The sequence below is a fragment of the Elephantulus edwardii genome, unplaced genomic scaffold (genome assembly GCF_000299155.1).
Source record: "Elephantulus edwardii isolate Elephantulus edwardi_28Jun2011 unplaced genomic scaffold, EleEdw1.0 scaffold00010, whole genome shotgun sequence".
Taxonomy (NCBI): domain Eukaryota; kingdom Metazoa; phylum Chordata; class Mammalia; order Macroscelidea; family Macroscelididae; genus Elephantulus; species Elephantulus edwardii.
Window position 1 is genome coordinate 5833937 of NW_006399760.1, and position 27878 is coordinate 5861814.

The 27878-nt window shown below is 34.1% G+C and overlaps 1 protein-coding gene across 1 annotated transcript in view; it reads right to left on the reverse strand.

Annotated features, from left to right (window-relative positions):
* LRP1B (low density lipoprotein receptor-related protein 1B) overlaps positions 1–27878 on the reverse strand; it is a 2414068-nt gene that overhangs the window by 1148039 nt on the left and 1238151 nt on the right. Inside the window, exons 19-20 of the mRNA XM_006880809.1 lie at positions 17201–17281; positions 15791–15958 (exon numbers count right to left, since the gene is read on the reverse strand). Of these exons, the coding sequence (XP_006880871.1) occupies positions 15791–15958; positions 17201–17281 (249 nt within the window). The remainder of the gene's footprint in view (positions 1–15790; positions 15959–17200; positions 17282–27878) is intronic.

A 27878-nucleotide genomic window follows, 5' to 3' on the forward strand; every position in this document is an offset into this window, starting at 1 on the left:
ACAGGTCCTTGGAGAGTGACATCATGCTTGGTAGGGTGGAGGGACAGCTCAGAAGGGGAAGGCCCCCTAGGAGGTGGATTGATTCAGTGACTGTGGTAATCAGGATGGGTGTGTCAGAGACGGTGTGATTGGCACTGGACAGAGCAGAGTTTAGGGATGTTGTACATAGGGTCGCTATGTGTCGCAAGTGACTCGATGGCACATAACAACAACTGTCAGAGACCTCTCCATCCAGAGTTCTAAAAAGCAATGTTGTCAGTCAGAGGACTATGGTGCCCCAGTCTTTGCAATTACTTGTTCTGCATCAGAAAGCTAGAAATGATCAAAGATGACAGAAGAAGAATCAATACCTCTGAGTTGTGATATAGGAGAAGAGTGTTGAACAATGTATGGATGATCAAGGACACAAACATGTCTGTATTGGAGAGGGTAAAATTAAGTTGCTCATTGGAAGCAAAGATTTTGAAGCTCTATCTCACATGCATTGGATATGCCAAGAAGTACCAATCCTAGGAGAAGGGCATCATTCTTAGAAGGGTAGAGGGATAGTGCAAGAGATGAAGACTATAGAAAAGATGGATTGACACAGTAACTGTAGTAATGGGATAGATGTGCTGGAGAAAGTGAGACTGGCTTATGATAGGGAAGAGTTCTGAGATAATGTACACAGGGTCACTATGAGGCACAGTTCACTTAATGGCACATAACAACAAACAACATAATGTTGTTATTGTTTCAAGTGCCATGAAGTCAACTACTACTGAAATCAACCCTATGAACAATGAGTCTCACGCATGCTATGTGCCCTCTTGATTGTCTCTGACACACTGGAGCCCACTCTTACAGTCACAGTGTCAATCTATCTCATTCCGGGTTTTCCCCTCAGTGTACTCTATAGTGAAGATTAGAGTTTGAAACACCAATCCCCAAAGGTATTTTTCTGGATTTGTACCAGAAAATGAAGCTTTACTGGAAAACTGTCATCTCCATTCATTTCCATATTTTCTATCCAGCTTTAGCACTGTGGGGCACTATAGCTACTACAGAGAGTTTATAACCTAAGAATTTTTAGAGTTTGGAATGCCACACTGTCAGAGACAGTGAGACTGGCTCAGGATAGGACAGCATTTGGAGCTATTGTGCATAGGGTCACCATGAGTTGCAGGTGACTTGAAAGCACACAACAACAACAATAACAGTGGCTGTTCTCTTCTTTCTTCTTCTGAAAAATATTCTGCATTTGCTCCATAAATCTAATGTTCTATTAAGCACATGCATAAATATGATTTCAAACAAACAAAGGCAGCAAAACAACAACAACAAAACCCACTATGCAAGGTTTTTTCAAGTCCTAGATTAGTGCAAATGAGCTTTGCTACTTCATATCATCCAAGGGGGAGTTATTCTGCTAATTCAAATCCCATGCCTCTCTGATGGTTCAAATTCACCAGCAGCGCCTAGGGTGAAAGATGTGCAATCTCCTGCCATGTGATTTACAGTCTGAGAAATTCAATAGAGGTTCAGTTGTGAGTCTGTTCCAACCCGATTGCAATGAGAGAGCTAAATTAAACTTTGAAGACTTGCCTTTACCCAGAAGTACTTTAGAATAAAAATCTGACAATGTACTGTGAAAAAAATCAACCACTGAAAACACTGTGGAGTATAATTCTATCCTAACACATAAGAAATCTTCACGTATCAGAATATAGCTCCAAGTAGCACTTCTCCACAGGGCTTTCTTGTCTGACATATAATCAGAGCAGGTCCAACTTTCGTGCTAGGCTTGAATAGTCAACTTCTGGTTTCCTAATCAAGGACAACTCATTTGTGGCAACCAGGGAAACACAATGAATTCCTTTTATTCTTTTTTTTTTTAGTTCTGTATCAGAAGTCTGCAAGACAAAATCTGTGGAAAAATCTGTTATTTTAAATATATTTCTACTGTAACATCCTCATTTGTGTCCATATTATCTGTGGTTGCCTTCATGCTAAGTCAGAGATGGGTTGTTAATAGGAGAGGCATTATGATCTTCAAAGATAAATATATTTCTATCTGACCTTGTACAAAAAAGGTTTGGTGATCCTTGTTCTAAATTCTGTTTATGATTTGCAGAACATTCCTTTTGAGTGTAAACAGAGCAATAATGACAACAAAAATACAATTGCTGAAAGTTCCAGATACCAATGTTAATTTCATACCAGGGAGGTTTGAGAACTCTACTGGATGATCTTAAACACCGAAAGTTTTTAAAAGTAGATAAGTTTTTGATGCATATTATGAGAGAAGATTGTTTTGGGAAGCTCAAGTGTGGACAAACACCAATTATTGTTGTTATGTACCATAGAGTCTGAACCAACCCATAGCTGACCCCCCAGAGGGATTTCAGAGGCAGTTAATTACACAGGAGGAGATTGCTCATCCTTCTCCCTCCAGAGACCTTGGTGGCCTCAAACTGCATGCTTTCAGGATTGCAGTGCAGCTTCTTGCCACTAGGGCACCAGAGCTCTACAAATACCAATAGAGACTTCAAATAATTGCACTAATAATTAGGAAATTAATCTGGCCATTATAGGACAACAATATAAAATATTTCAGATAATCTTTCACAAAAATAAAGAAACAAATGCTGATAGTTCAAATACTCTGAATTAACACCTACAATTTTGACAGGCACAAGGCAAAGTTTTATCCCATTGCTTATTGCTTTTACTCTCATAAAAGCCCAGTCACTACAAAAAAAACTGAGGCAAATTAATTATTTTGTAGGTTATTCATGCCCTTTGTGTCTTTTTCGTTTGTTTGTTTTCTTCAGAATGCCTAAAGTCTTACAATTTCACTGATCATTAACCACAACTTGAGAACAGAAGAAACAGAATGTAAAGATTACGGGAATTAATTTTCTCTTGACATTATATTTTAGCTCTGTTAAAAAAGCGGGGCAAAGGGATGAGGTTCTTTATTCAAATCAGTTCTTTTTGTTATATACTGATAATACTTATTATTCCTTAAATGTCACATAATACTACCCTGTTTACCTTTAAAGTGAATAATTGTGTTTTTTGTATTTTTGTAATATTTGACACAAAAGTTACACTATTTAAGGTTAAATGTAAACTAATAAGAATAATTAGGATACTTGTTGATTTTCTTTTTTTTTAAACTTTTCTGCGTTGAATGAAAGTTTACTGGTCAAATTAGCTTTCCACTTAACAATTCATATGTATTCATTAAATTTAGTGACTGATTGCAGTCTCCACATTCTAAAAGTACTCTTCCACAAGCTCCCTGTATTCTTCCTATTTTTATAAGCCTTTTTTATATTACTCCATTTTTCTAAGTTACACTTATCTGATTTAAGGGTTTTTTTTTTAAATAATCACATTGCTAAAAACATTATAAATGCTCAAAACATGTTTTGTGATTAACTGATTCAAAAGCCTTGCGCTTTCTTTGATCTTGATGTAAAGTCCTTTGTAGTATTAAAATTGAAATGACCTTTAGAGATCTATTTTTTTCCTGGAAACAAAAAGATGTTTCCTATGGATAAAATCCATTAATAATTAACATGCTTTTGACAGCTCAGTTTTAACACTCCCCCCCCCAAGGAAAACAAATCAATACATAAGAGGATAAAATTAAGCCAGACAACTTGTGGTTTACAGAAAATAAATATAATATTTCCCTGAAGTATTATAGTGTCAATTTTCTTATTTATAATGATCTTATCAAGAAACATCATATATTTTTCATTAATAATAAAAGAAGATTAGGACAGGAAATGATGATTTTGCTGAATTCATAAAAAATTTTTTATTTTTCCTTAATTCAAAGTCCATCTGTTAGCCTAAAAAAATATACCTGGGCAAAAGAATTGTCATTATTCACTTTATTTGTTTTGAGATATTTTAGTAAAAAGAAATTGAATATATCTTGATAATATTTTGATTAAAAATCAAGTGATTGAGTTATTGTACAGTATTTATTGTTGCTCTCTTTTCTTTGTTTCAAGAATTAAAATTGGCTTGAAAAATCTTGTAACTCAGTTTACATGGATGTTTAACACAACAACAATCAAAAGACTTTGGTTTTGACTTTCTCTGTCTTGTTGAATAAATGTGTAAGACTGTAGCACAAATCTCATTTCATTCCTGCATTTTATCTTCCCCAGATGTCTGTGACTCATTTTGGCTAGCCATGCTGCTTAGTTTCAAGATTTCCACTGGGAATATAGTATAATCTTCAGAAGCCCAAGTCTCTCTTGAAAATGCTTTAGGTTTTGCAGTGCTGGAGTTTGGGGCTTGTTTTCTGGCCACAGTACATCTTGAGAAGCCATCGCTTATCAGTGGAAGATGTCATTTCTGTGCTGCTACAAAGATTTCAGCACATCCTTCAGATTTGCACGGACTAAGTGATCCTTCTGAAAATTAGCTAAGGAAAGCTCCATAGATTACAATGGTTGAATACTCAACCAGTCATAAGAAGGCACAGCACTTGATTTCATTTCATTGTGCATAGGGTTGTCATGAATTGGAGTACCTCTATGAAAGTTATTGTTGTTGTTGTGTGTCATCAAGTTGCCTAGCAATACAATAACATTAACAGAGTTTCACCTTTAAATGCAAATAGAGAAATAAATAACTAACTAGCTGCTGGTAAGTTAAATTTTGACCCAGTGAAGCCCTGTATGTATAGAAATAGAATCTGTTCTATAAGATTTTAAATGGCTTGCTTTTCAGAAGGAATCTAGTCTTTTTTGTTTGCTTTTTAAGTTGTTTGCAGGTAGGCTCAAGCCCTCAATCTTTTGGCTAGCAGTCAAGTGCATTCATTATTTTAACTATGCAGAAATCCTGAAGAATAATGAAAAAAAAATAATGTTAATCTTTTCCTTCTCTGAAACTTACATCTACTAGACATCAAGGATTCACAAAAAAGAAATAAATGTTAATAGAATTTGTGATAAGTATCTATATTTGTTTTGCTTTATTGAATGCTGGCCTGAAATCACAGATATTTATTGAATAAATAAAAGTAATTACATTGTAAGAAATGTACATGACTAGATCAGTTTACATGGTCTTGTACATCATAATGGAAATAATAAGCTCCAGGATCTGATGGTGAGACTGGGAAATAAAATGTTGCCAGACATATGAGACAAGACAAATAAGGGAAGGATTCTGAGTATGTAATAAAGTTTTGTGTTCAAGAAATATTTTTTCCTGTTCTACAATTATTTGTTGAGCACCCTAATTTATCAAACATTTACCTTGCTTTTAGAAACTTAGGGATAAGATGCACATATTCTAGTTTTCTTCTTAGTTCTCAGAATAGAGATATAATGTGGCAAAATGTTGTATGAATGAATTAATGAATAAACAAATGAATGACTAAAGACAAAGCCTAAAATAAAGATGCCCATAGCAGAAGCAATGATAGTTATAGGATGTGTGTGGGCATGCATGTTAATAACACTATATGCTTAGCTGTCTAATGAATTTGATAACTTGTCAAAGGTTATTCATAATAAATTAAAACTGAAGGTCAATACATATTTAATTTTAAATTTTTGCTAAGTACATAAAAAAATGCATATGTTCCAACATCACCCAGCTCAGTCACTCACAGCAGCAGGAAGTAAATATTCCTTTCCAGACAACCAAACAGAAGGCATTAAGACCATAAATCAGGGACAGATGCCCCTCCAAAGTAAAGTGCCATCCAAACATCAAAGGATTTTTTAAAAAGTTAACTTTAGGAAAAATGAAAGACAAATTCCTTCCAGCAAAGTCTATTTTCTTTCACCTGAGGTCCATGCTGAAGTAATTTGGTGTACTCATAATAATTTCTGAATAAAAATTAATCTGGAGGAATAAGACAGTGAATAATGTTGCTACTTTAAAATTAGCTTATTCCTCAATTAAAATGTTAATTTGAAACAGGTTGTTCCTGTTACTCAAAATACATAAAATGAAATTGTACGCAATTCAAATGAATAAAACTATCAACAACGAAGTTTGATTAACTCCACATATTTGGTATTCATACATGTGACATATTTCCAAATTCGTCTTATATTCCAGGTAGAGAATGAAAGGACTTGTAAAAGAATACTGGAGACTCACTCATTTTAACTTTATTCTTGATTTTGTCTCAGGTAAAACAACCCTGTACAAGAAACTTTCAATACATAAATAAATGTTCATGCCTGAAAATTTAAAATTCTCTTATGCCCAATTCTTGTACAGAATATTGTGAAAATGAAGGTTCAATCTCACTTACTTTGCACTTGCTAGCAGATACGCCTGTAAAAGGATCATTGTAACGCTATGTAACATGTAGGTATTAAAAACAAGAAAGAATAACAGGGAAAAATTCTCAAGAAATAGGCTAAGTGTTGCTCTTATTGATGATAAAAAAAAATCACCACCTTAGATGTGATCTTTGATCTTTTCCAAAAAAAAAACCCAACCATTTTCTATTTTACAAGCCAAATTCATATATATTGTGTATCATTCATATACATTGTGTTTCACATATTAATTCACCACATTGTGTTTCATGTAAGCATTCCATATATTGTGTTTTATAAAATTAATCCCCATTATTTGCACGCCTACCACCATTATTACTTCGTCTTTTCAGGTCCCCATTGGATTTTATCTAATTCCTTCATCCCCTCCCTCCACCCAACAAATTCTGCAAATCCATGATTTCCCTTCTCTCCATTCTTAGTCCCCGTGTCCTCACCCCTTCCCCCTTTGGACACTTGAACAAATTCTGCTAGTCATTCTATTTTTATAATAATGGTCTTATGCAGTATTTGTCCTTATTAGACTGAGTTAGTTCACTCAACATAATGCTCTACAAAGTACTGTTTAAAAAATAATTGCTCCTGAGTGCTGCAGAGTATTCAGTTGTGCGAATGTACTACAGTTTTTTTAATACATTCATTTCTTGATGGACATTTGGGCTGTTTCCTTTTTTTGCTATTGTGAATAATGCTATTATGAACATTAGTGTATAAATCTGTTTATGCTTCAGTTCTATTTTTCTTGAAGTATACTCCTAGTAGCGGAATAGCTCGGTGATATGGAATTTCTATGTTCAGCTTTTTGATGAAATTCCAAACTGCCTTCTAGAGTGGTTGTACCATTTTATAGTCCCACTAACAGTATATGAAAGTTTCAATCTCTCTACAATCTTTATCAACATTTATTGCTTGCTGTCCAATTAAAAATTGCCACTGCTTCTGTTGTGAGATGGTATCTCATTGTGGTTTTTATTTGCACCTCTTTTACTGCTAGTGATTTATAACATTTCTTCCTGTGTCTCTGGTCACTTAAATGTCTTCCCATGTCTTTTATTCCATTTTGTAATTGGATTATCAGTCTTTTCTTGTAGAGGTCATGTGTATTATGGAAACTTTCATTATTACACCCTTGTCTAAGATATAATTGCCAAATGTTTTCCCCAGTAAGTTTTCTTTTTAATCTACTGTAAAAACTTTTGATGCACAAAAGGTCTTCCATTCATGGTCCATTCATTACTGTTATCCTCTCCTTGTTGTGCATTTATGGCTGTACTTGCCAGCTTATTTTTCTTAGGCTAGACCTTTTACGTTTGATCCCATTTTGTCTCTAATAATCTTTATTATAGGGCTTTACTCATAGGTCTTTTATCTGTCTTGCGTTGATATTTGTGTCATAAGATAGTTGTGTAATGATTGTGGTATGAGAGTATATTCAGCTTCGGTTTTCTCCAGGTAATAGTCTAGTTTTGCCAGCACCATTTTTTGAAGGAATTGTCATTTTCCAGTTTGATAGATTTTATTTCTTTGTTGAATACCAGGTGATTTCTGATAGATGAGTTTATTTCTGGGTTTTTGAAACTATTCTGCTGGTCTGTGTAATTGCCATTGGAACAGTATCATGTTTTGTTTATTACAGGTATGTAGTAGGTTTTAAGATCAGGAAGTGCTATGTCTTCACCTTCATTTTTGTTTTTCAGCAGTGTTTTATTTGAGGTCTTTCTTTCCAAATAAATTTGTCAATTGCCTTTTCAATCTCTTAGAAATGAAACTTTGTATCAGTATTGGAATTCCAATTGTATTTTTTCCAATGGAAAAAAACTGGAGTTCCAATTCCAGTATTGGAATTAAAAATTTTTTTTTTATCATTATTGGAACATGCAGATTGCTTTTGGTAAGATTGCTATTTTCACTATAGTGAGTCTTCCTATCTGTAAACAGAGAGTATTTTTCAATTTAATATCTCTTATTGTTTCTCACAGTAGTGTTTGTAGGGTTGTTCTATATATCATCTGCACTTAGTGACAGTTTGACCATCTCTTTGCTGATTGGATGCCTCTTACTTCCTTCTCTTGTCATATCTACCCTAGCAAGTTCTTCTAATACACTATTGAATTAGAGCAGTGAAAGTGGGCATTCTTGTTTGGTCTCTGTTCTTTAGTCTTTGTTCATTGAGAATGATGTTGGCTTTTGGTTTTGTATGTGTATTTTTCACAGTGTTAAGGAAAGTTTGTTCCATTATTCTTTTGTAGAGTGTTTTAACCAGGAAAGTGTGTTGAATTTTGTCAAAGACCTTTTTGCATCTATTGATAGGATCATTACAATGATTGTTTTTCTTATCTTGAACCATCCTTGCATATATGTTATTAATCCTACTTGGTCATGAAGAGTTATATTTTTTTTAAATGTACAGCTGGATTCTCTTGGCCAAGATTTTGTTAAAAATTTGCATCTATATTCATGAAAGACATTGGTCTGTAGGGTTTTGTTTGTTGGTTTGGTTTTGGGGGGGGGGTTGGTTGGGTTTTTTGGTTTTTTCTTTCAGGGTTTGCCTGCTCCATTGAATGATTCTGAGATTGTTCTTTCTTTTTTTTGGATTTTAAAATAATTTAAGTAGAATTATCAGTTCTTCTCTAAATATTTGGTAGAATTCAATCATGACATCATCTCAGCCAGGACTATTTTAAAGGGTAAATGTTTTTGTAATCTATTCAATTTCTTATTTTGTGATTGGTCTGTTCAAGTGTTCTACATTTTTCTGTGAAAGTCTGAGTAGGGCATGAGTTTCAAGGAATTTGCCCATTTCCTCTATGTTTACAAATTTATCGGAGTATAGATTTTCATAACATCTCAATATTATCAATTTTATTTCATCTGGTTCTGTTGTTTAGGCACCACTATAATTTATTTGAGCTATCTATGTCTTCTCTTTCTTTTTTTATAAGTTTGTCAATGACTTCAATTTTACTTATGCAATATAATAATCAGCTCATGGTCTTGTTGATGGTTTCAATAATTTTTCTGTTTTTTAACTCATTGATAACAGCTCTCGTACAAAATTTCCTTTCTTCAAAAGGATAGATCGGTGTTCTTTTTCTATTTGATGGGAGTGTTGAGAAAAGTTATTAATTTTGCTTCTTTCTTTCTTTGTTATATATTTGCCTATTGCTATGAACTGTCCCCTGAAGAGAACCTTTGCTATATCCTAGAGGTTTTCATATATTGTATTTTCATTATTGTTTCTTTCCAAGAACATTCTCATTTCATTTTTTTAAAAATATTTCATGTTGGCTTACATGCAAAGTTCATATACATTGTGTTTCACTCTATCTTTTATTCACATTGTGTTTAATTCGTTATTTATTCTATAACCCAATAATACTCTAGCAAGGTGTTATTTACCTTCCATGTGGGTGGTTTTATAAACTTTACCCTATTGCCATTGATTTCTAGTTTTATAGCATTGTGGTTTGGGAAGACACTTGGTATTATTTCAATGTTTTTTAATTTGTTGAGTCTTATTTTATGTCCTAATATGTGGTCAATTCTGGAAAATGTATCATGCACACTAGAGAAGGAAGTAAATTTACTTTTAGTTGGGTGCAGTACCTTGAATACATCTGCAAGGTCAAGTTGGCCGATTACATATTTTTGATCCTTTGTGTTTTTGTTGAGTCTCTTTCAAGTTGACCTATCGTTTGGTGAATCTAGGGTGAATCTGTTTGTTCTATTAGCAGTCATGGTAACATCAATACTTTTCTTCAGCACCACAGCTCAAAGGCATCAACTCTCCTTCTACCCTCCTTTCCTATTTACAAATAGTAATCTTCATTGACTTTGTTTATACCATAAAAAAGCCATTTTCAAGCAAGAAACAAAGATTCCTCAGAACAAAATTAAGCAGCACTTAAATATTCATGTCACAAATTTTTTAAAAAAGTGAAATCAGGAGTAAAATGTCATTTGAATAAATGGTCTTAAAGTTGTGCTATAAAATAATCCTTGATGTTAAGATACTAGTTAATATAGTATCCACTTAGCTAGCTTCATTTACTTCATATGGTGATGAAGTGTGGAGTTATGCTGTTACCAGTTTATATTGCAAGATAATGACACTGTGCTAAGTCATTCAAATAGCTCAACCATTTATAATGAGAAAAAAAAATGTTAGTCCTACTAATAAAAGTGGTGAGAGATGGTTTTCACATTAGGGAAATGGTCATTCTCATACAATTAGGTTAGTTTACCTCTTATGCTAGTCAGGACAGCAACCAGAGGCTAGGACAACAAGTCTAAAGGTTGAATTTACAGTCTTGATTTTTTTTTTTTTTGTGGTCCAGTCTGTTTAGTGTTACCTGAGCTTCTTGAATGTGAATTTCTTCATGCTTTATAATTACTGGGAAATTTTCTTCTGGTACTTATTTGACACTTTTCTCTGTCCCTGTTGTGTTGTAGAATTCTGATCATAACTATGTTGTTCCGTTTGATCTTATCCCACATCATTCTAATATTTTCTTCATTTTTCTTCCATTTTTTTATCTTATATTTTTCCTTTCAGTATGTTCCCATTGAAGTTCATCTTCCAGCTCACTGACTTACTGTTCCATCTCTTCCTTTCTGCTTTTTCTGTCCTTCCAATATGTTAGTCTCTGCCAGTTTGGTTTTGATATCTGGACTCTATTTTCATGTATTTTGTTATCTCCAATGCTGTGTTAGCTGCAATCCTCTCTGTATGGTGATGATTCTTTAAATTCTTTTCCCTCTTTATATAATACTTTATACAATAATAATTCTTTGATCTTTTGCAACTTATTCCATTGTTGTTTATATCCCTCTGGTTCCTTGTCTCTGAAGTATTCACGTTACTTATCACTTCCATTTTTTTCTTCCAACATTTACCCCTTTTTGCATAGCTGCTCATATAATTCCACATCAGTATTTTGTTTCTGGTTTCATAACTTTGGGATATTCACTTCATTTATGGTTTCCATTCTTTTATTCATCATTTGTACCTTCTTCGATAACAGTTTATATGATTTCATGTCAATGTATTTCTTCTGCCTCTCTCTCAGAATATTAATTTGGTCTGCTATATGCTATTCTTTTTTAGGAGAAGACTTATTTCATTTTCCCACAATGTTTGAAGATTTCTGCTGTTTTCTTGTTTTTTATTATTATTTGTGTGTGTGTGTGTGTGTGTGTGTGTGTGTGTGTGTATGTACTGCCAAATTGGATCTGACTGGTACAGAAGGAGACTGTCCCTCCTTCTGTAGCAGACTATCTGCTGGATTTGAACAGTACACTTCCGGAATTGCAATCCAGCCCTGCTGTTTTCTTGATAGTATGTGAAGTTTTTCTTGGTATCTATTAGGCCATTTCTATTGTGTCTGAGTAGGTTGTTGATAGTTCTTTAGCTTTATGATATTATTGATGTAAGTTGTAGACTTGAAGTATTTCCGGTATGGAGAAAGACCACTCAATATTCAGTAGTCCTTTCTAGTCCTGTACAGTGAAAAAAAGCTCTCCTTTTCTAAAGTCCTTCCCTTTATCGCTGGACTGCAGTTCAGCCCTGTAGGAATCTCACCTGAATACTGCCTTTCTCTTCTAAAGTTCATAATTGTCTTTGGTGGTCCACAGAATGGCCTCAAACTAAGGTCTCTATGGCTTCTGCTGCTCTCTCTGTTTGGGAAGGGACAAGGTATACAGTTTCTCAGGTCTCCAACAGCCTGCTAGGAATCTGTCTTCCCTGTGTCTGCCTCTTCTAAAGTTTGTAATTGTTTTTGGTGGTGGTACCCAGGACAGCTGGAGATCACTTTACCTCTGGCTAATGACTTTGTCTATTTTGTGTGAGAGCAATGCAGAAAGGGTTACCACATATCTCTATGCAGCTGCCTTCTCAGGTCTCCAATAGCCTGCTGAAAATCTGACCTGCTTGTACCAATATCTTCCAAAGTTTGTAATTGTCCTTATTGAACCACAAGGTGGCCTGATACAAACGTCTCCCTGGCTATTGCTTTGCCTCTATCTAGGAAGAGACAAGGGAGGTAGGGCTCAAACCCTCTATGCAGTTGCCCTTTCAGATCTCCTGTAGCCTGTGGTGAGAATCTCTCCTGCCTACATCCAACTCTTCTAACGTTTGAAACTGTGCTTGGTGGTGCTAGTACACCGGACACTCTCCAACTAGCTGTTGCACTTTCTATAAATGATGTTTATTGAGGATAGCGTCAGATAAAATATTAATTGAGCCTAAAGTAGGCGTTTGCAATCAAGATTACAAACAGTATGTTATGTTTCCTGATTTCTTTTATTCATTTACCACTGAAACAAAACTAAAAGGAAGACACATTGCTGTTGGGGTTATTTTGACTCATTGTGACCCTATAGGACAAAGTAGCATTGTTCCACATGATTTTCTAGGCTGCAAATATTTGTAGAAGTACACTGCCACACCTTTTCCCCATGGAGTTGTTAATGAACTTGCCCTATTGACTTTCAATCAGTAGCCTAGTATTCAACCACAATATCATCAGGACTCCTTACTCCTTTACTATTTGAAGTTTATTAAAAACAAAACAAAACAAAACAAACAAACAAACAAACAAAAAAAAACCAACCTACATTGCCTTCAAGTCAGAACTGTCTCAAAACTGACTGTCCAGTGGGTGTTCTGAGGTTGTATATCATGTGGGAGGAGATTGTCCTACTTTATCATGCCAAGAGGCTGGTAAATTTAAGTTGTGGCCTTTTGGGTTAGTGTCACCCCTCCCTACCGAGTAGGCCACTATAGACTAGCTCCCTTATTTGAATTTAATTCAAGATTTTTTCTATGCTTTGGAACAAAATTTGCATTGGGAGAACTCAAACCATATGCTCTGCTTACCCAGGCAGTGTAAAGCAAAGTGCTGAGCAATTACATGGTGGATTTGATCAGTTTTGACAGTCAATCTTAAAACCCAAGCCAGAATTCCCTGCTCTTTTTTTCCCCAAAGCAGGTTTGGGGACTGGATTATCTGACTAGTTGCATTAAATTTTTACTTTATTTTGGTACTGGCCTCACTAAACTCGCATGTGTAAATCCCTTTTCCTGATTAGCGCTAACAATTCTATAAGGTATGATTATTGCATGACTTCTATACCAGAACACATATTCAAAACATTGACGGATTTAAAAAAAAAATTACCTTTGAAATACTCTGGATTGTCTTGCACCAAAGTCATCCCAGAATGGTGCCTTTCCTCAACTCCTGCCCCTTGTATTCATCAAGTAGAATATTTGATTAGTGAATCCTAGTACAATTTATAATCTGATACATATAAATTAGTTGGGAAATTATTATTCTTTACTTGAAACGTTCAGATCATATGCATTATTTCTTCAGTATTTATAATAATTATATATGAAAGACATGATATCCACATTATCACTACATCTTTTCAGTGATATATAAATAGAACCGTAAAGCTCCAGGAAGGAAGACCTTGAACATTAAATAGTCATTGTTTATACAATCACTTAAAAGCTACTTAGAAACCCCTATCATAGAAAATCTACCTACTGTCCTAGAAAGGAGAGATGCTACTTACTATGGAGATTATATATATATGTGTGATATATATATTGCTATAAAATAAGGTATTTTCAAAAACATTTTGTGTAAAGCTAAATATACATATATATATAGATAGGATATCATTTCTGGGATTAAAATAAGTCAACCATGGGCCAATTTATCTTTCATAGTTTATTAGGGGCAGTGCCAAGCAGGCCACAGATGCAAACCCCATGAGCAGCCTAAAAAGACATCTGTGAAGAGGGGGAAATGCAGTTTTACATTCAAAGTGTAATTTAATAATTAAATGTCAACCACATCCCAGACGGATGTTTCACAAATGCAGATAAAAGGAGTAAAACTTGTATTCTCTATAATCTTATGCATATTTTTTTTTCAATCCAGATTAATAAGCCAAAAGTTATTTCTCATACTTTTTTATTGAAATTATTAAACTGATAGAAATGAGGACACAAAAGTGAGGTAATAAGAAATACAGAGATAGACAGATTTAAAATATTGGGTAGAAACATGATGAATATTTGTCTGTTAGAGAGAAAAACAGACTGATACTATCAAATAGTAACTTTAATTTTGTCTTCTAATTTGGAAGAAAAATGAAATTCATATACGCTCATATTTAATCATTAATGCTGTTGCCACCAAAATTTCTTTTTCATTGCCTTGTTTCCATATAGTATGCCTCCAGTTAAATAAAGATGTGAATTATGTCCAGAACAGTAACCATCAGGACATACGTTTCACAATCTATGGCTCAAGGGTAATCCATTATTCAACCATATTTGGATCTTTGTTACAAATTCTCATCATCCAGCTTTTTTAGGTTAAACCAATTTAGTAAAATATGTAAATATATGCCTTAATAACTTAGAGAGTCTATGACAAAACTGAGAGCTTTTTGTTTGTTGTAGGGGTGTTTTGAGTATTTTGGTCAGAAAAGCATTATGTCGTTATCAGTAATGTTTGTTAGCATTGACAGTTCAGATAAAGAAGGAAAGAGAGAGAACAAATAAACATATAAAAAAGACAAAAAGGATTCTTGTCAGAGGTGACACTTTAGAAAATTTTGATCTTCAAGTATTTGAAATTGTCAAATATTTGCAGAAAATAAATACATCTTCTTGGCTAACATAATGAAAATGCTTCCATTAATGTAATTACATACTATCTGATTCATCTTCTGCTATCAATTATGTAAGTTAATTTATTGTGATTTTCATACTAGATTTTTTTAAAAAATTGTCAAGATGGATCTTGTTTTTCCATTTATAAAAATATATTCTTGGATCTGGCACAGAATCTGATGTACAAAAGGTCTTTGATAGATATTCAGAGAAGGGATGAATGAATTGAGAATAAAAATTTTAAATTATAAGACTATATAAAACGTGATAGTAATGGCACAAATTATTTGACACCCTAACTAGTTTTCTCTAATATTTTCAAATGGTTGCTAAGTTATTAATATGTGCTATTAGTGGTTATCTTTTTAAATAAACCAAAAAAGAAGTAACATATGATAAACATTAGTCATGATACATTTCCTCTATAAGCTTACATTCTAGGAAGCTAACCAAATTAGAATATATACAAATTAAATAAACAGTTATACTTGTAGATTTTTTTTTTTGTTCTTTATTGAGTTTGCTTGCATATGGTAATTTAGAGTTTGGAGAGGTCACAAAGACTAGAAATTAAAGCAATGCATATGAAGCTAAAAATATGTCTTGAGATCAGGAAAGGGAAAGGGAAACTGTAGAAAGCTGAAGAGGACATAAACCATATTACAGAGTTATATGTATGTGTTTTTGCCTAATAACTTATTATTTAAATATAATATTCACTCTGAAAAACTCCAAATATTATCAACCAACTTAAAATGAGATCTCATATATTCACAAAATTACTCACCTTCTTTGGTGCAATTAATTTGAGTTTCATCACTGAAGTCTCCACAGTCATTGTCGCCATCACAGGCCCAATGGCCTGGGATACACCTGCCACTGGCACATCTGAACTGATTTTCAAGACAAATGTGAACACAGCCCACCTCATCACTTCCATCCCCACAGTCATCATCTGGAAAGATTCATGAGCATTAAGTTAGTAAAAATTCATTCTAGAAGAACATTAATATGCTTTATCTAATTTTTAAAAAATGCTTTATCTAATTTTAAAAAAAATGTAGTTTTATTTTGCTTCTGAAATGTAAACGACACATTAATGGATTTATCATTCATAAGAACACTAGTAGAATGTTCTCACATTCGTGTCACTTGTATTCTAACAAATATCAACTCTTAAATTGAGAGAGAAAAAAAATCCTAGAGTTTGGATTTTGAGACTTAGTTACTATTCTACTCAGAGTTGACTATGCCTTTCTGACTTACACCTACCCAGCATCATACGATTATAAAGTCAGGTGATGATGGTCACTTGAAGACATTTATGAAATGGTATATAACTATCATTTAATATATTTTTTATGCCTCAAGGAGCCCTAGTCATGTAGTAGGTTAACAGAAAAGTTGGTGGTTCGAATTCACCTGCTCGACTAAGTGAAAAATATGAGTAGTCTTACATATGAGTCTACTTGATGACAGTGAATTTGGGCCGATGATTTCTGTTCCCTAGAAGTTATAACTATATCGCAAACTCTATCTTCTTCTATTCTCTAACATGAAGCTCAATGTTTATTATTTCCTACAGGTTTGTCTGAAGTTAGAACTTGTTGTGTGCTATAAAAAATGATGATTTATATTCCTTTTAAAGTATCACAGGAGGGAAGAAAAGCAGTAGAAACAGATTAAATTGAAATAAATGGTTGTGATTACACTGACATACATAATTCATTTAACAACGTATAAAAGCATAATGACACAATTGAGTCTAGAAAAAAAATATCATTTGCGCATAAAGAGTAAAGGGATAGAATTCAGACCCACCGGATAATATCATGATTATTTTTAAATTGGTTCATTCTAAGGTTACACAGCATTTTACAAAAATATATTTGGTAAACTGAGTTGTCCTCATCACTTCCTCAATTTCCCTTTTACTTTAGCCCTGCAGACTTAAAGTATGGTTAGCATAATGTCTGAAAACAAATCCCTATTATAGATTCATGGGCAAATATTGAGTTTCCATTATCCTTAATGCTAATCGCCATTGATGTGCCAGCTGCCCTCTCAGCACATATCTAACCCATTCTGCAGGGCTTTGCAAACTTCTCTTGCAAACTATCTCTGAAGGAGGCAAGGTAGCCAAGAGGCCTGGACCTCCAATTTAATCAGTGCTTCACAGTAAACAGTTGGTACTTGCCAGAGTCACAGTGCCATTTGTTGCTAATGCATCTTCCACTTTTGCATATAAACTGAGTAAGTAGCTCACAAGTCGGAAATTCTGTGAAAGATATAAGAACATTCAGTAAGAAACATGTCATTGACTTTGCCTTAATTTGTTAGTCATTTGCTATGTAATCAGAACTCTTTGCCTTGCCTTTTTTCAAAGCACAGAGGCAACAGAAAAGGAAACAAAAGTCTTGAAGACAGAGTGTCCATATAACTTAAACACCTTTTAAATGAGTACTTCCCACTGACTGAACATCTAGGAGAATAACTTGATTAAAGACTATTTGTATCTGTAATACTGTAAGAAAAATGGAGAGGTGTTTACTTCTTGCATCAGGGAACTTCAACTCCATTCAGGGAATAATAGCTGAGTGGAAACCTACATTCAATTGCTGAAAAGTATGGTGTTTTCATGAATATAAAGAACAAGACTAGAGAGGCAGATCTAATTCAGCCTGTGAGAGTTAAAAACATCACAAGTTGCAAGTAAAATCCAGTTCAATAAAGTGAATTTACTAGAGTTTGTTTTTGTATTCTGCCATATAGGAACCAACTCACAGATAAGGCTTCAGGGATTTTTCAGAGACTTCAAATAGCACAAAAGTAAAATGCCCATCATTCTTCCACGAAGAAGCTAGTGAACTCAAACTGCTTGTTTTTGGGTTCATTATAAAGACTTTGAAAATATACATTTTAAGTCAAAAAAGAAAGAAAAACAGGAACTATCTAAAATAACAAAATATTATATATAAAAATGAAAATTTTCCAAACTAAAAGAACTCTATTCTTGAATGCAAATATTTATAAGTAATGTAGAATAATCATAGATTAATATATCTGAAAAGACAACTTGCCAATCTTATAAATGAGTAAATTTGAAGGGGAAGATTGTCATATGATTATCAAATAATCAAAGCTTAAAATAAAGGCAAAAAGTAAAGGTGTTCTAGTGTCTAGTCTATAGAGAAATGCACTGTTAACCTAAAGGCTATGCCCTTCAGACAGATGAAATCTAGCAGTGATTTCTAAGGTGAAAGATGGGCAATCTCTTCCTCTAGTGTTATTTATAGCTTCTGAAATCTCACTGGATGTTCAGCTATGAGTTAGTTCTAACTTAATAGCAAGGTTGTTGTTGTGTATCACTGAGTAGGAACTGACCTATAGCTGACACTCCAGCAGCTTTTCAGAGGCACAGGAGGAGATTGCCCATCCTGCTCCTCAAACCACATGCTTTCAGGATTGCAGCGTAGCTTCGTGTCACTAGGCCACCAGAGTTCCCTTGATGTCAATGAGAGTGAATGAATAATATCTACAGGAATAGATAATTTATTCACTTAGAATAGTAACATGATTGGTTCAATTTTATTTAGAGACAAGGCAGCTTTGATGACACAGCAAAATAGTGGGTAAACATTGTGTGCTACCAACCCAAGGGTGGACAGTTTGGAATCTACCAGCTGCTCTCTGCTGGGGAAAGATAGACAATTCTTTCCGGTGTGATTTGCAGTTTCTGAAAACCTACTAGAGGGTCAGTTCCAACTTGATGTCACATCAGCAACAGCCACCAGTTACATATAAATACATATACAAAAGATCTCATTTAATAGATGTTGAGAAAGAGAAAGAGGAGAAAACCTAACTCCATCAACTCATTGGCATAGGAACAGAAGCAATTGATCCTTTGAGATACATGTTTGGCCTATGTTCTTAACACTGCATTTCAGACAGCTAGAGCCAACATATACTCTCTTCAAGAAATTTTATAAATATTAGGAAAAAATGTGAAAGATATCAGAGTTTACTCAAATTGTGTTATTCTAGTTGTCTCAGTACTATCAAGGATAAATGAGTAAAGGATGGTGGTAGACAGGTTCAACTTTGGCAATCAACCTTTGCCAGCCAAAACAATTTACCTCTTCTTATATATTTTTTTGTCTTCCTACATATTTATAAAACATTTCACTTACCTATCATATATCTTCGTCTGACATATTTTGGACATGTTATAAGGAGAGACAGGTCTTTAGAGAGGGACATCATGCTGGGTAGTGTAGAGGGACAACACAGGAGGGGAAGACCCTCTATGAGGTGGATTGATTCAGTGACTTGGGTAATCAGGATAGGTGTGTCAGAGGCAACGAGATTGGCACAGGATAGAGCAGGGTTTAGGGCTGTTGTACATAGGGTTGCTATGAGTCGCAAACAACTCGATGGTACATAACAACAACAACAATCATATATCTAGTTTTGGAGATCTAAGTTCATGTTTATACTGAATAGCAAAGTAGCAAGAAAATGTGTTTATATAAAAACAAAGGAATATAAAATGTGAGAAACCATTGATTAGTTATAATGAATTTATCCCTCAGGAAAATGAAGCTCAAACTTTCTCTTATGTAAGTTGCCAGTTCAAAAACACCATTGACACCAGTGGATAAAGATGAACAATCTCCAGCAGTCTCCCTCTCTAAAACTTTACAGCCTCAGAGACCAGAGAGCAGTTGTTGAGTTGGAATCTCCTCAAATGGAGTGAGTTAGGTTTGTGTACCTCCTTAATGACAACAGAATCTTCTTATTGAATTCTCCTGATTCTCCAGCCATCACTTTTCTTACCTCTCTTCTACTATCAGTTTCTTATTTAACTTTCTCATACCAGCATGAACATATTTAAACTGTTATTTTACACATGCTTTATTTACACTGCCACCCCAAATGTATGCAGCTGAAACTCGCCAGTTGCTGTGCTGCAGAAAGACGGTCAATCTCCTCCCTTGAGACTTATTACTTCTGAAAATCCTGTTAGAGAGACATCTATCAGTCAGTTCCATTTCCGTGATAGTCAATGACAACAAAAATATATAGATTTAGGTTCCAACCAATGTAATGTAATTGATTGAAAAAAAATGATTTTATATTATTGCGTTATTGAGGTCATAGAAGAATGACTGACTGTTAAACCTAATTACTTCTGAGTTATGAAGCAAGCAGTGTAGACAAAGATGCACATATTAGTGAGAGACAGACACAAAGATATGCTGAGGAACTCTAACGGTAACAAGAAATAAAGAAGCCTTATTTTTTAGATTTGATCTCTATTTTAACTTACAGCTTAAAACTGTGAGACTCTTTAAAATAAACTGTGATTTTTTGTTACCATGGCACTACATAAGTAAGACAATTCAGTTGCAAATTAAGTATTAAAGTTAAATATTTCATCACTTTATTAAATAAATTATTGCATTATATTTATCAGAAATACATCTCTTTCATAATTTTTAGTACTGGGATCTCAAGTTTAGTTTATTCCTGCCGCTTCATTATGGTTTTGTAATATTGGAAGTGTAAATAATTTTGAATTACTGGTATTTCTATATTGTGATCAGTTTTTTTTAATTAATTTGATAGGGCACGTTAGATCAGTTTCCACCTAATTATTTCATTTTCAGATTTTTTCTGGATGACTTCTGTTCAGGTGCTAAGGATTTTATTTATTTTCTTGGTTTCATTAAAGAATAAGCTAGTGGGCAATTTCTTAGTATTTTGACCAATCGAGTATACTGGTTATAGAATCTTAAAGAAACTATCATTTTCAAGAACACTGCAGTCACTTCTGGAATATTTTATAGTTTTCATCCAAAAACTAACCTTCAGTAGTTAAATGTTTGTATTAATACCTACTCTTGACAAATAACTAAGAAATGTAGTTAATTGTAAGAAAACAACTTGCATGTTTGTATAGTAGAGTAACAAGATATAGCTATCAATATTCTTGAAGTGATAGGTTAAAATTAGCAACTAATACACTGATTATCACTCTTAAAATGACAAAGTAATGAGTTAATTTGGAATCTCTGAGACCTCTTTCTACCATATAGCAGGTTTGAAAAGTGAGAATGATTAAGCAACAATGTAGAGAATACACTGTGTATCTCTCAGTTGACAATTAAGTCAGGCAATCAACATTTTTAGTACTGACAAATTAGTGAACAAAGATAATTGATATCATTTTTAATGAGAAAACACAAGGAAAATTTTGACATCACACTTGTTATGATGGTGATAGCATTACTGGCTGCCTGTTTCTTTGCCTCTTAAATATACATTTCTTATTATAAGTTTGACTTTGAATATATCCATCTAATGTATTCCCATGTAAACTGACAAGATCTGAAAATTGAGTATATCTTTATTAAGTTTTATAAGGACTAAAATCATGGTTTGAAAGAAAAACTATGCAATTATTCTAATATCTGAAAGTAAAAGAGGATAGGATCAAAACATAATTAGAATTTAAGGCCAAAAGTAAAAAAAAAAAAAAAGACATTGATCTTTCAAGATAAAAGACCATATCATGCACCAATTAAACAAATATCTTGACATAAAATACTAAAAAGAAAAGTGAAAATGCTCAAGCACAATTCTTCTAAATTGTTTTCTTTAGTAAGGTGACAAGATAATGGAACTTTGTTTATATTTCAAGAATTAACAAGAATGTTGCCAAAATATATTTGCTTTCTTAGATACATAATAAGTATTTAATGTTCAGATGATGTATCCCATCCAGGAAAGAGGACTTTAAAATAGAGAAGTAGTAAACAACTAAATATGAACTTTTAAAACCACGATGATGTCTGTTTTAGAAAAAGTAACTAGATTACCATGATGGAGCCCTGGTAGCCTAGTGGCAAGAAGCTGCACTGCAATCACAAAGGCATAATGTTCGAGGCCACCAGCTGCTCCATGGGAGAAGGATGGGCAATCTCCTCCTGTATGATTAACTGCCTCTGAAAACCCACGGTGGGGGGGAGTGTCAACCAAGGGTCAGTTCTGACTCTACAGCATGCAAGAAAAGCGGCATATATTCAAACAATGGAATACTACGCAACTCTGTAAAACCATGAACTCATAATATTTTATGAATTCATAAAACATTACACATCATGAGTGACCCTGCACAAGACATTATGAGTGAAATATCTCAGTCACAAAAGGATAAATACTTTATGATACTGCTATTATAAAGCAGATCTGACATGAACATTTGGGAGAATAGGATAACATTGGATGGTTAATGAACATTGCAGTGGAACGGCTGAAGGAAAGAACTGTTTAAAAGGAATATATGTTTAGGCACAACAACAACCCAGAATAAGAGGTGCATTGCAAAAAACCCTGGGGACATAGGGGGGGAAGGTAATTTTGCAACTATGAATGGATAGTCTTTTTTAATGAAATAATCACACTTTATTGACAAAAATGTATATAAAAGCCTCTTTTGTAATGGAAAAATTTTAAAACCAGCAAAGCATATCCAAAGCTTGCAATATTATTCAACCATTAAAAGCCTTTATATACAAATAATCATTAAGAATAAGAAAATTCGTATAACATCTAAGCAAAAAATACATTTTAATAAGTTATCAAAGTTATTTATAAAGTTATAAAAGTCATTTTTTAAAAAAAGAAGCGAAAAGAAACTGGGGCATGGGTAAGGGAAGAAGAGGGGAGAAATATGTACAACAACGAATGGAATTCTAACTTTTCTGTAATTTCATTAAGATAAAAATATTTATTAAAAAATAATGCTGTATGTTTTGTCTAAATAGTGTTCTTTAATGTCTCTTCTATAAATTTGGAAGTGTATTCACCAACATTACAAGTTTTACTAGGGAAAAAGAATCAATTCTCTGCATAGGAAAATTCTAATATTGGATGATTCATTCTTCTTGGAATTTGTCAAAGTGATATTTAATATTGCTTCTAAAGCTTAGATTGCTACTCTAAATGACACCTGGAAAATATTCTAGTAATGTGTTCCAAATAGGTAAAAAAAATTCTCAGAGTAAATCAACAAATTTATATCAATGAATTTTTGATCTCTAGGAAAATGATATTTGCACACCCTTTTCCCACAATGAAAATGAAACACATACAAATTGACATATTTATCAAATAATTTCACATTGAATAGAATTTAGATAGATAGATAGATAGATAGATAGATAGATAGATAGATATAAATATAGATGAGATAGATGATAGAGATAGAGATATAGTATATGACTGTGGTGATTTGAATCTACTAGCAGCTCAATCTTTTTCCTTCTACAGCTTTATATACAATATGGAGAAAGCAAAGATCATAACATTAAAGAAGGACAGACATTGAATGAAGGGAGACATGCACATGTTAAGGGAATAACACATACTCATACTAATGTTTCACATGCAAGCAAGATCCTGCTGAAAATTATTCAAAAACGATTGGAACAGCACATCAACAGAGAACTGTCAGAAGTGCAGGCTGGGTTTAGAAGAGGCTGTGGTCGTAGGCATATTGTAGTTAATGTTAGATGGATCTTGGCTGAAAGCAGGGAGTACTACAGAATGTCTCTCTGTGTTTCATTGACTATGCAAGGGCTTTTGACTGTGTGAGTCACAACAAACTGTGGCTGACTCTGAAAAGAAATCCCAGAACACTTGATCACGGTTATGTAAAACATATACTTGGACCAGGAGGCAGTCATCAGAACTGAGCAAGGAAACACTGCAAGGTTCAAAAATCAGGAAAGGTGTATACTAGGGATGCATCATATCTCCATATGATTTCAATCTATATGCAGAGCAGATAATTTGGGAGGCTGGGCTCTGTGAGGAGAAATGTGCTATTAGTATTGGAGGAAAACTCATCAACAACCTGCATTATTCATAAGGTAAAACCTTGCTTTTTGAAACTGAGGAAGACCTAAGGCATTGGCTGCAGGAAGTCAAGGACAGCAGCCTTCAATACCAAGAAAACAAAGATTCTCAATATCATGATATATAGAAAAAAGAATGTGATTGTTAGCAGTTTCAGCTAGCTTGGCTCCACAATCAACACTCTTGTATTAACATAACTAGTAGCCAGGGAAGGAAAAGACAAAATGCAATGGGAAAATACGCTGTCACAGATCTCTCCAGAGTACTGAAGTGCAATGATCAGTCTAGAGAGTAAGATGCATCTGATCCTGGCCATGGTTTTGCAATTATTTGCTATGAATCAGAGAGCTAGACAATGAATAAGGATTCAAGATGAAGAAGTGATGCCTTTGAGTTGTGGTGCTGGAGAAGATTATTGAACGGACCATGGCCTGCTAAGAGAACAAGCAGATATGTCCAGGAGAGAGTGAAATCACGGTGCTCCTTGAAGGCTAGGATTTTTAAGTTCCCTCTCACATAATTTGGGCATATTGCAAGAAGGGACTAGTCCTTGGAGAAGGACATCATGCTTGAAAGTGTGGAGGGAAAACTTAAAAGAGGAAGACCCTGGCTGATATAGATTAACTCAGTGACCATGGTAAAGGGAGTGGGTTTGTAAGAGACAATAAAATTGGGTTGTTATGTCTTGCAGAGATCTCAATAGCACATAACAACAGTTTTCCAATCAGACTTTTGGTTGGTAGAATGATTGTGAAGGACTATAAGTCTTAAATAATCAAGAAGTCAGAAGGAATACTAAAAAAGTTAACACCCTTAAAGCATATAATATCAAGAGAAGTAAGTCACGATCAGAATAAAATCCTGGGTTATTATAGCATGTCAATAAAATTCAATAACTAATAATCAGGGGGAAGATATCTCAAACAAAACTAGTAAGGAAATGTTAAATTCATCTATAGATTCTTTTGCATAATGATGCACTGAATTGTATGATACATTTACAGTGATATAAAATATAAAGTCCCTTACTTTTCAATGATACAGGAAATGTAGTATTTGTAGACATATTCCATTACTTTCCCAGTATCCTACCATTGACAGAAAGGAAGTAAATCTAAAATTACACAATATATTTTCCCTCCCCTGAAACAAAAGCCAAAGATACTTAAAATATTTACCATTTTCCCATGCTTTTATATTAATAAAAATTAAAAATTGTGTCTGTTTCTTCATTACTGTGCTCTTAAAGTGAAATTATAATTTTAGAAAAACTTAAGTATTATACATGATCTCTTCTTGGTTGTTTTGTTTTTGTTTTTCTTTTTTACTTTGCACAAATATTCTTTGCCTTTGGATCTCCTATGAGGAGTAAATCATAGGACACTTGCAAAGATTACTTGATTAACTCTGAAAAAGAAAAAAAAATATGAACCTAAAGGGGTTTATATTTTACCACACTACTATTGCAGACTGGAAAAGAAAATGATATTTTATCTCAATAGTTACTTGAACTACATAGACTATTTAATATAGATTAACGAGCTGTTAAGAAACCTTCTATTGTTGCAGGTGGTATGCTCAATTTATCTATTATATCTTTCACTTAGAATTTATTGCCAGGTTAAATGTATGCTATTATGTAAATTGCTATCATTTTGTCTCTCTCTCAAGTGTAATCATGGTTGTTATGCAACTTATATTTATCCACTATGCAAAGTATAAAAGAGATGTTTCTTAGCTAGAATTTAGATCTAATTTATGTTCTTTCTCATTAATGACCAAAATCTCACTGATCTAAAATTTTTTCTAGTATACTCTCATTATTTTTCCTTAAAAATAAAATTTTAAATAAATTTTTAAAATCTCAAAATCTAGCTCTCATAATGAAAGATAAGTTGGTCAGCATACTACATAGATGAACTTGATCTTCATGGTTTAGTATGTGAGAAATGTATAGGGGATCTAAATCTGCACAAGTTTTAAGCTAAGATTATTGCAGTAATCTAGGAGCTCTTGATTTAGGTCGCGGTCTTCTCAATTACCTGCTACATACACATTAGAGAGCTGGACAATGAATAAGGCTGACAGAAGAATTGATGCCTTCAAGTTGTTCTGCTTGAAAAAGTACTGACTATATTGTGGGTTGACAAAAGAACAAATAAGATAGATCTTGGAAAAAGTGCAGCCAGAGTGCTTCTTGAAGGCAAAGATGGCAAAGCTTCTTCGACTTTCATATTTGGTTTGGACACGTGGTTAGGTGAGACTATTCCTTGAAAGGGACATCGTGCTTAGAAAGAGTGAGGGCCAGCAAAATAGCCCTACCAGCATGGTTTGACACAGTAACTGCAATAATGGGCCTAGAGTGTCAAAGATTGTGAGGATGGTACAGTATAGACTTCAGGTCAGCTGTTTACAAGGCCATTATGAACCATACTCAACTTGTTGGCATCTAACAACAACAAGTGATAGAAAGGGAGTTTTGGTGGCATAGTCTGTGGTAGCTATACTGCTCACCTGAAGGTGGTTCTTTTCTGGTGACTTAGAAAGTTTAAAAATCTCCAAAAGGACATAAAAAAAATAATTCTTCATGATCAAGTGGGATTCATAACACATATGCAAGAATGGCTCAAAATAAGTGAAACAATCAAAGGAATTCATCACGTTAACAATCCAAACAACAAGAATCTTACAATCTTACCAATTGATGCAAAAAAAAAAGTCATTTGAAAAGAGCCAACCCCATTCATTATTAAGACACAGCAACATTGCAAATGAAGGAAATTTCATCAACATATTGAAAAGCATATATGCAATATCATTCTCAATGGTTGTTGTTGTTGTTGTTAAGTGTCATTGAGTTGTAGACGACTCATAGTGAACCTATGAATGAAAGACCTGAACACTTACATAACTTACATCATTTCTCTAAGTTCATATAGTTTCCAGAGGCAAGCTATTTCAGAAGTGGATGCCACTCCTGCTTCCAAGCTTGTTTTAATCAGAGAGCTCCACCAAACACTGTCCACCATGGATAACCATTATCACATTTGACACTTTACTGTCACAGTGTTTACCATCATAGGAACCACGAGTCACCTCAGTGCAGCAAATTGACAGACCAGTGCTATACTACTAAGATCAGGGCTATACTACTTAGAAGTATGTTTGCCTGAAAACTATTAAATCCAGGCCTGAGGGCCATAGATTAAAATAATCTATCTTTGTGTGTGTTGGTAGCATAACTTTGTATCCACTAGGCCAACAGAGCTCCCTCTATAACCAATAGCAACTCTATGAACAATATACCTAAACTTGGTCCTATCCTGACAAGCTGAGACATGCTCAAGCCCATTGTTACAGTCACCATATCAGTTCCTCATGTGAAGGATCTTCTTTAATCTCTGACTTTCCACTTTTCTAAGCATGTCATTTCCCAAAGATTGGAACCTTAACTGTTGTTGTTGTTAAGTGTCATCGAGTCGTTTGTGACTCATAGCGACCCTATGTAAAAGAGCCCTAAACGCCGTTCTATCCTGGGTCAACCTCGCTGTCTCAAACACATTCATTCTCACCACTCCACTCACAGAATTGATCCCTCTTATCTAGGGTCTTCCTCTCCTGCGCCGTCCCTCCATTCTCTCAAACATGATGTCCCTCTCCAAGGATCAGTCCCTCTTTGCAACATGCCCAAAGTATGTCAGATGAAGCTTCAGAATCATTGACTCCAAGGAACATTCAGCTTCACCTTCTCCAGGACAAATCTATTTGTTCTCCTAGCAGTCCATGGTATATTGAACACTCTTCTCCAGAACCACAATTCAAAAGCATCAATTCTCCTTCTATCATCCCTATTCACTGTCCAACTCTCCTATGCATAGCACATAATTGCAAAGACTATAGCCTGGATCAGGTGCGCCTTAGTCTCCAGCCTGATGTTGTTGTACTTCAGT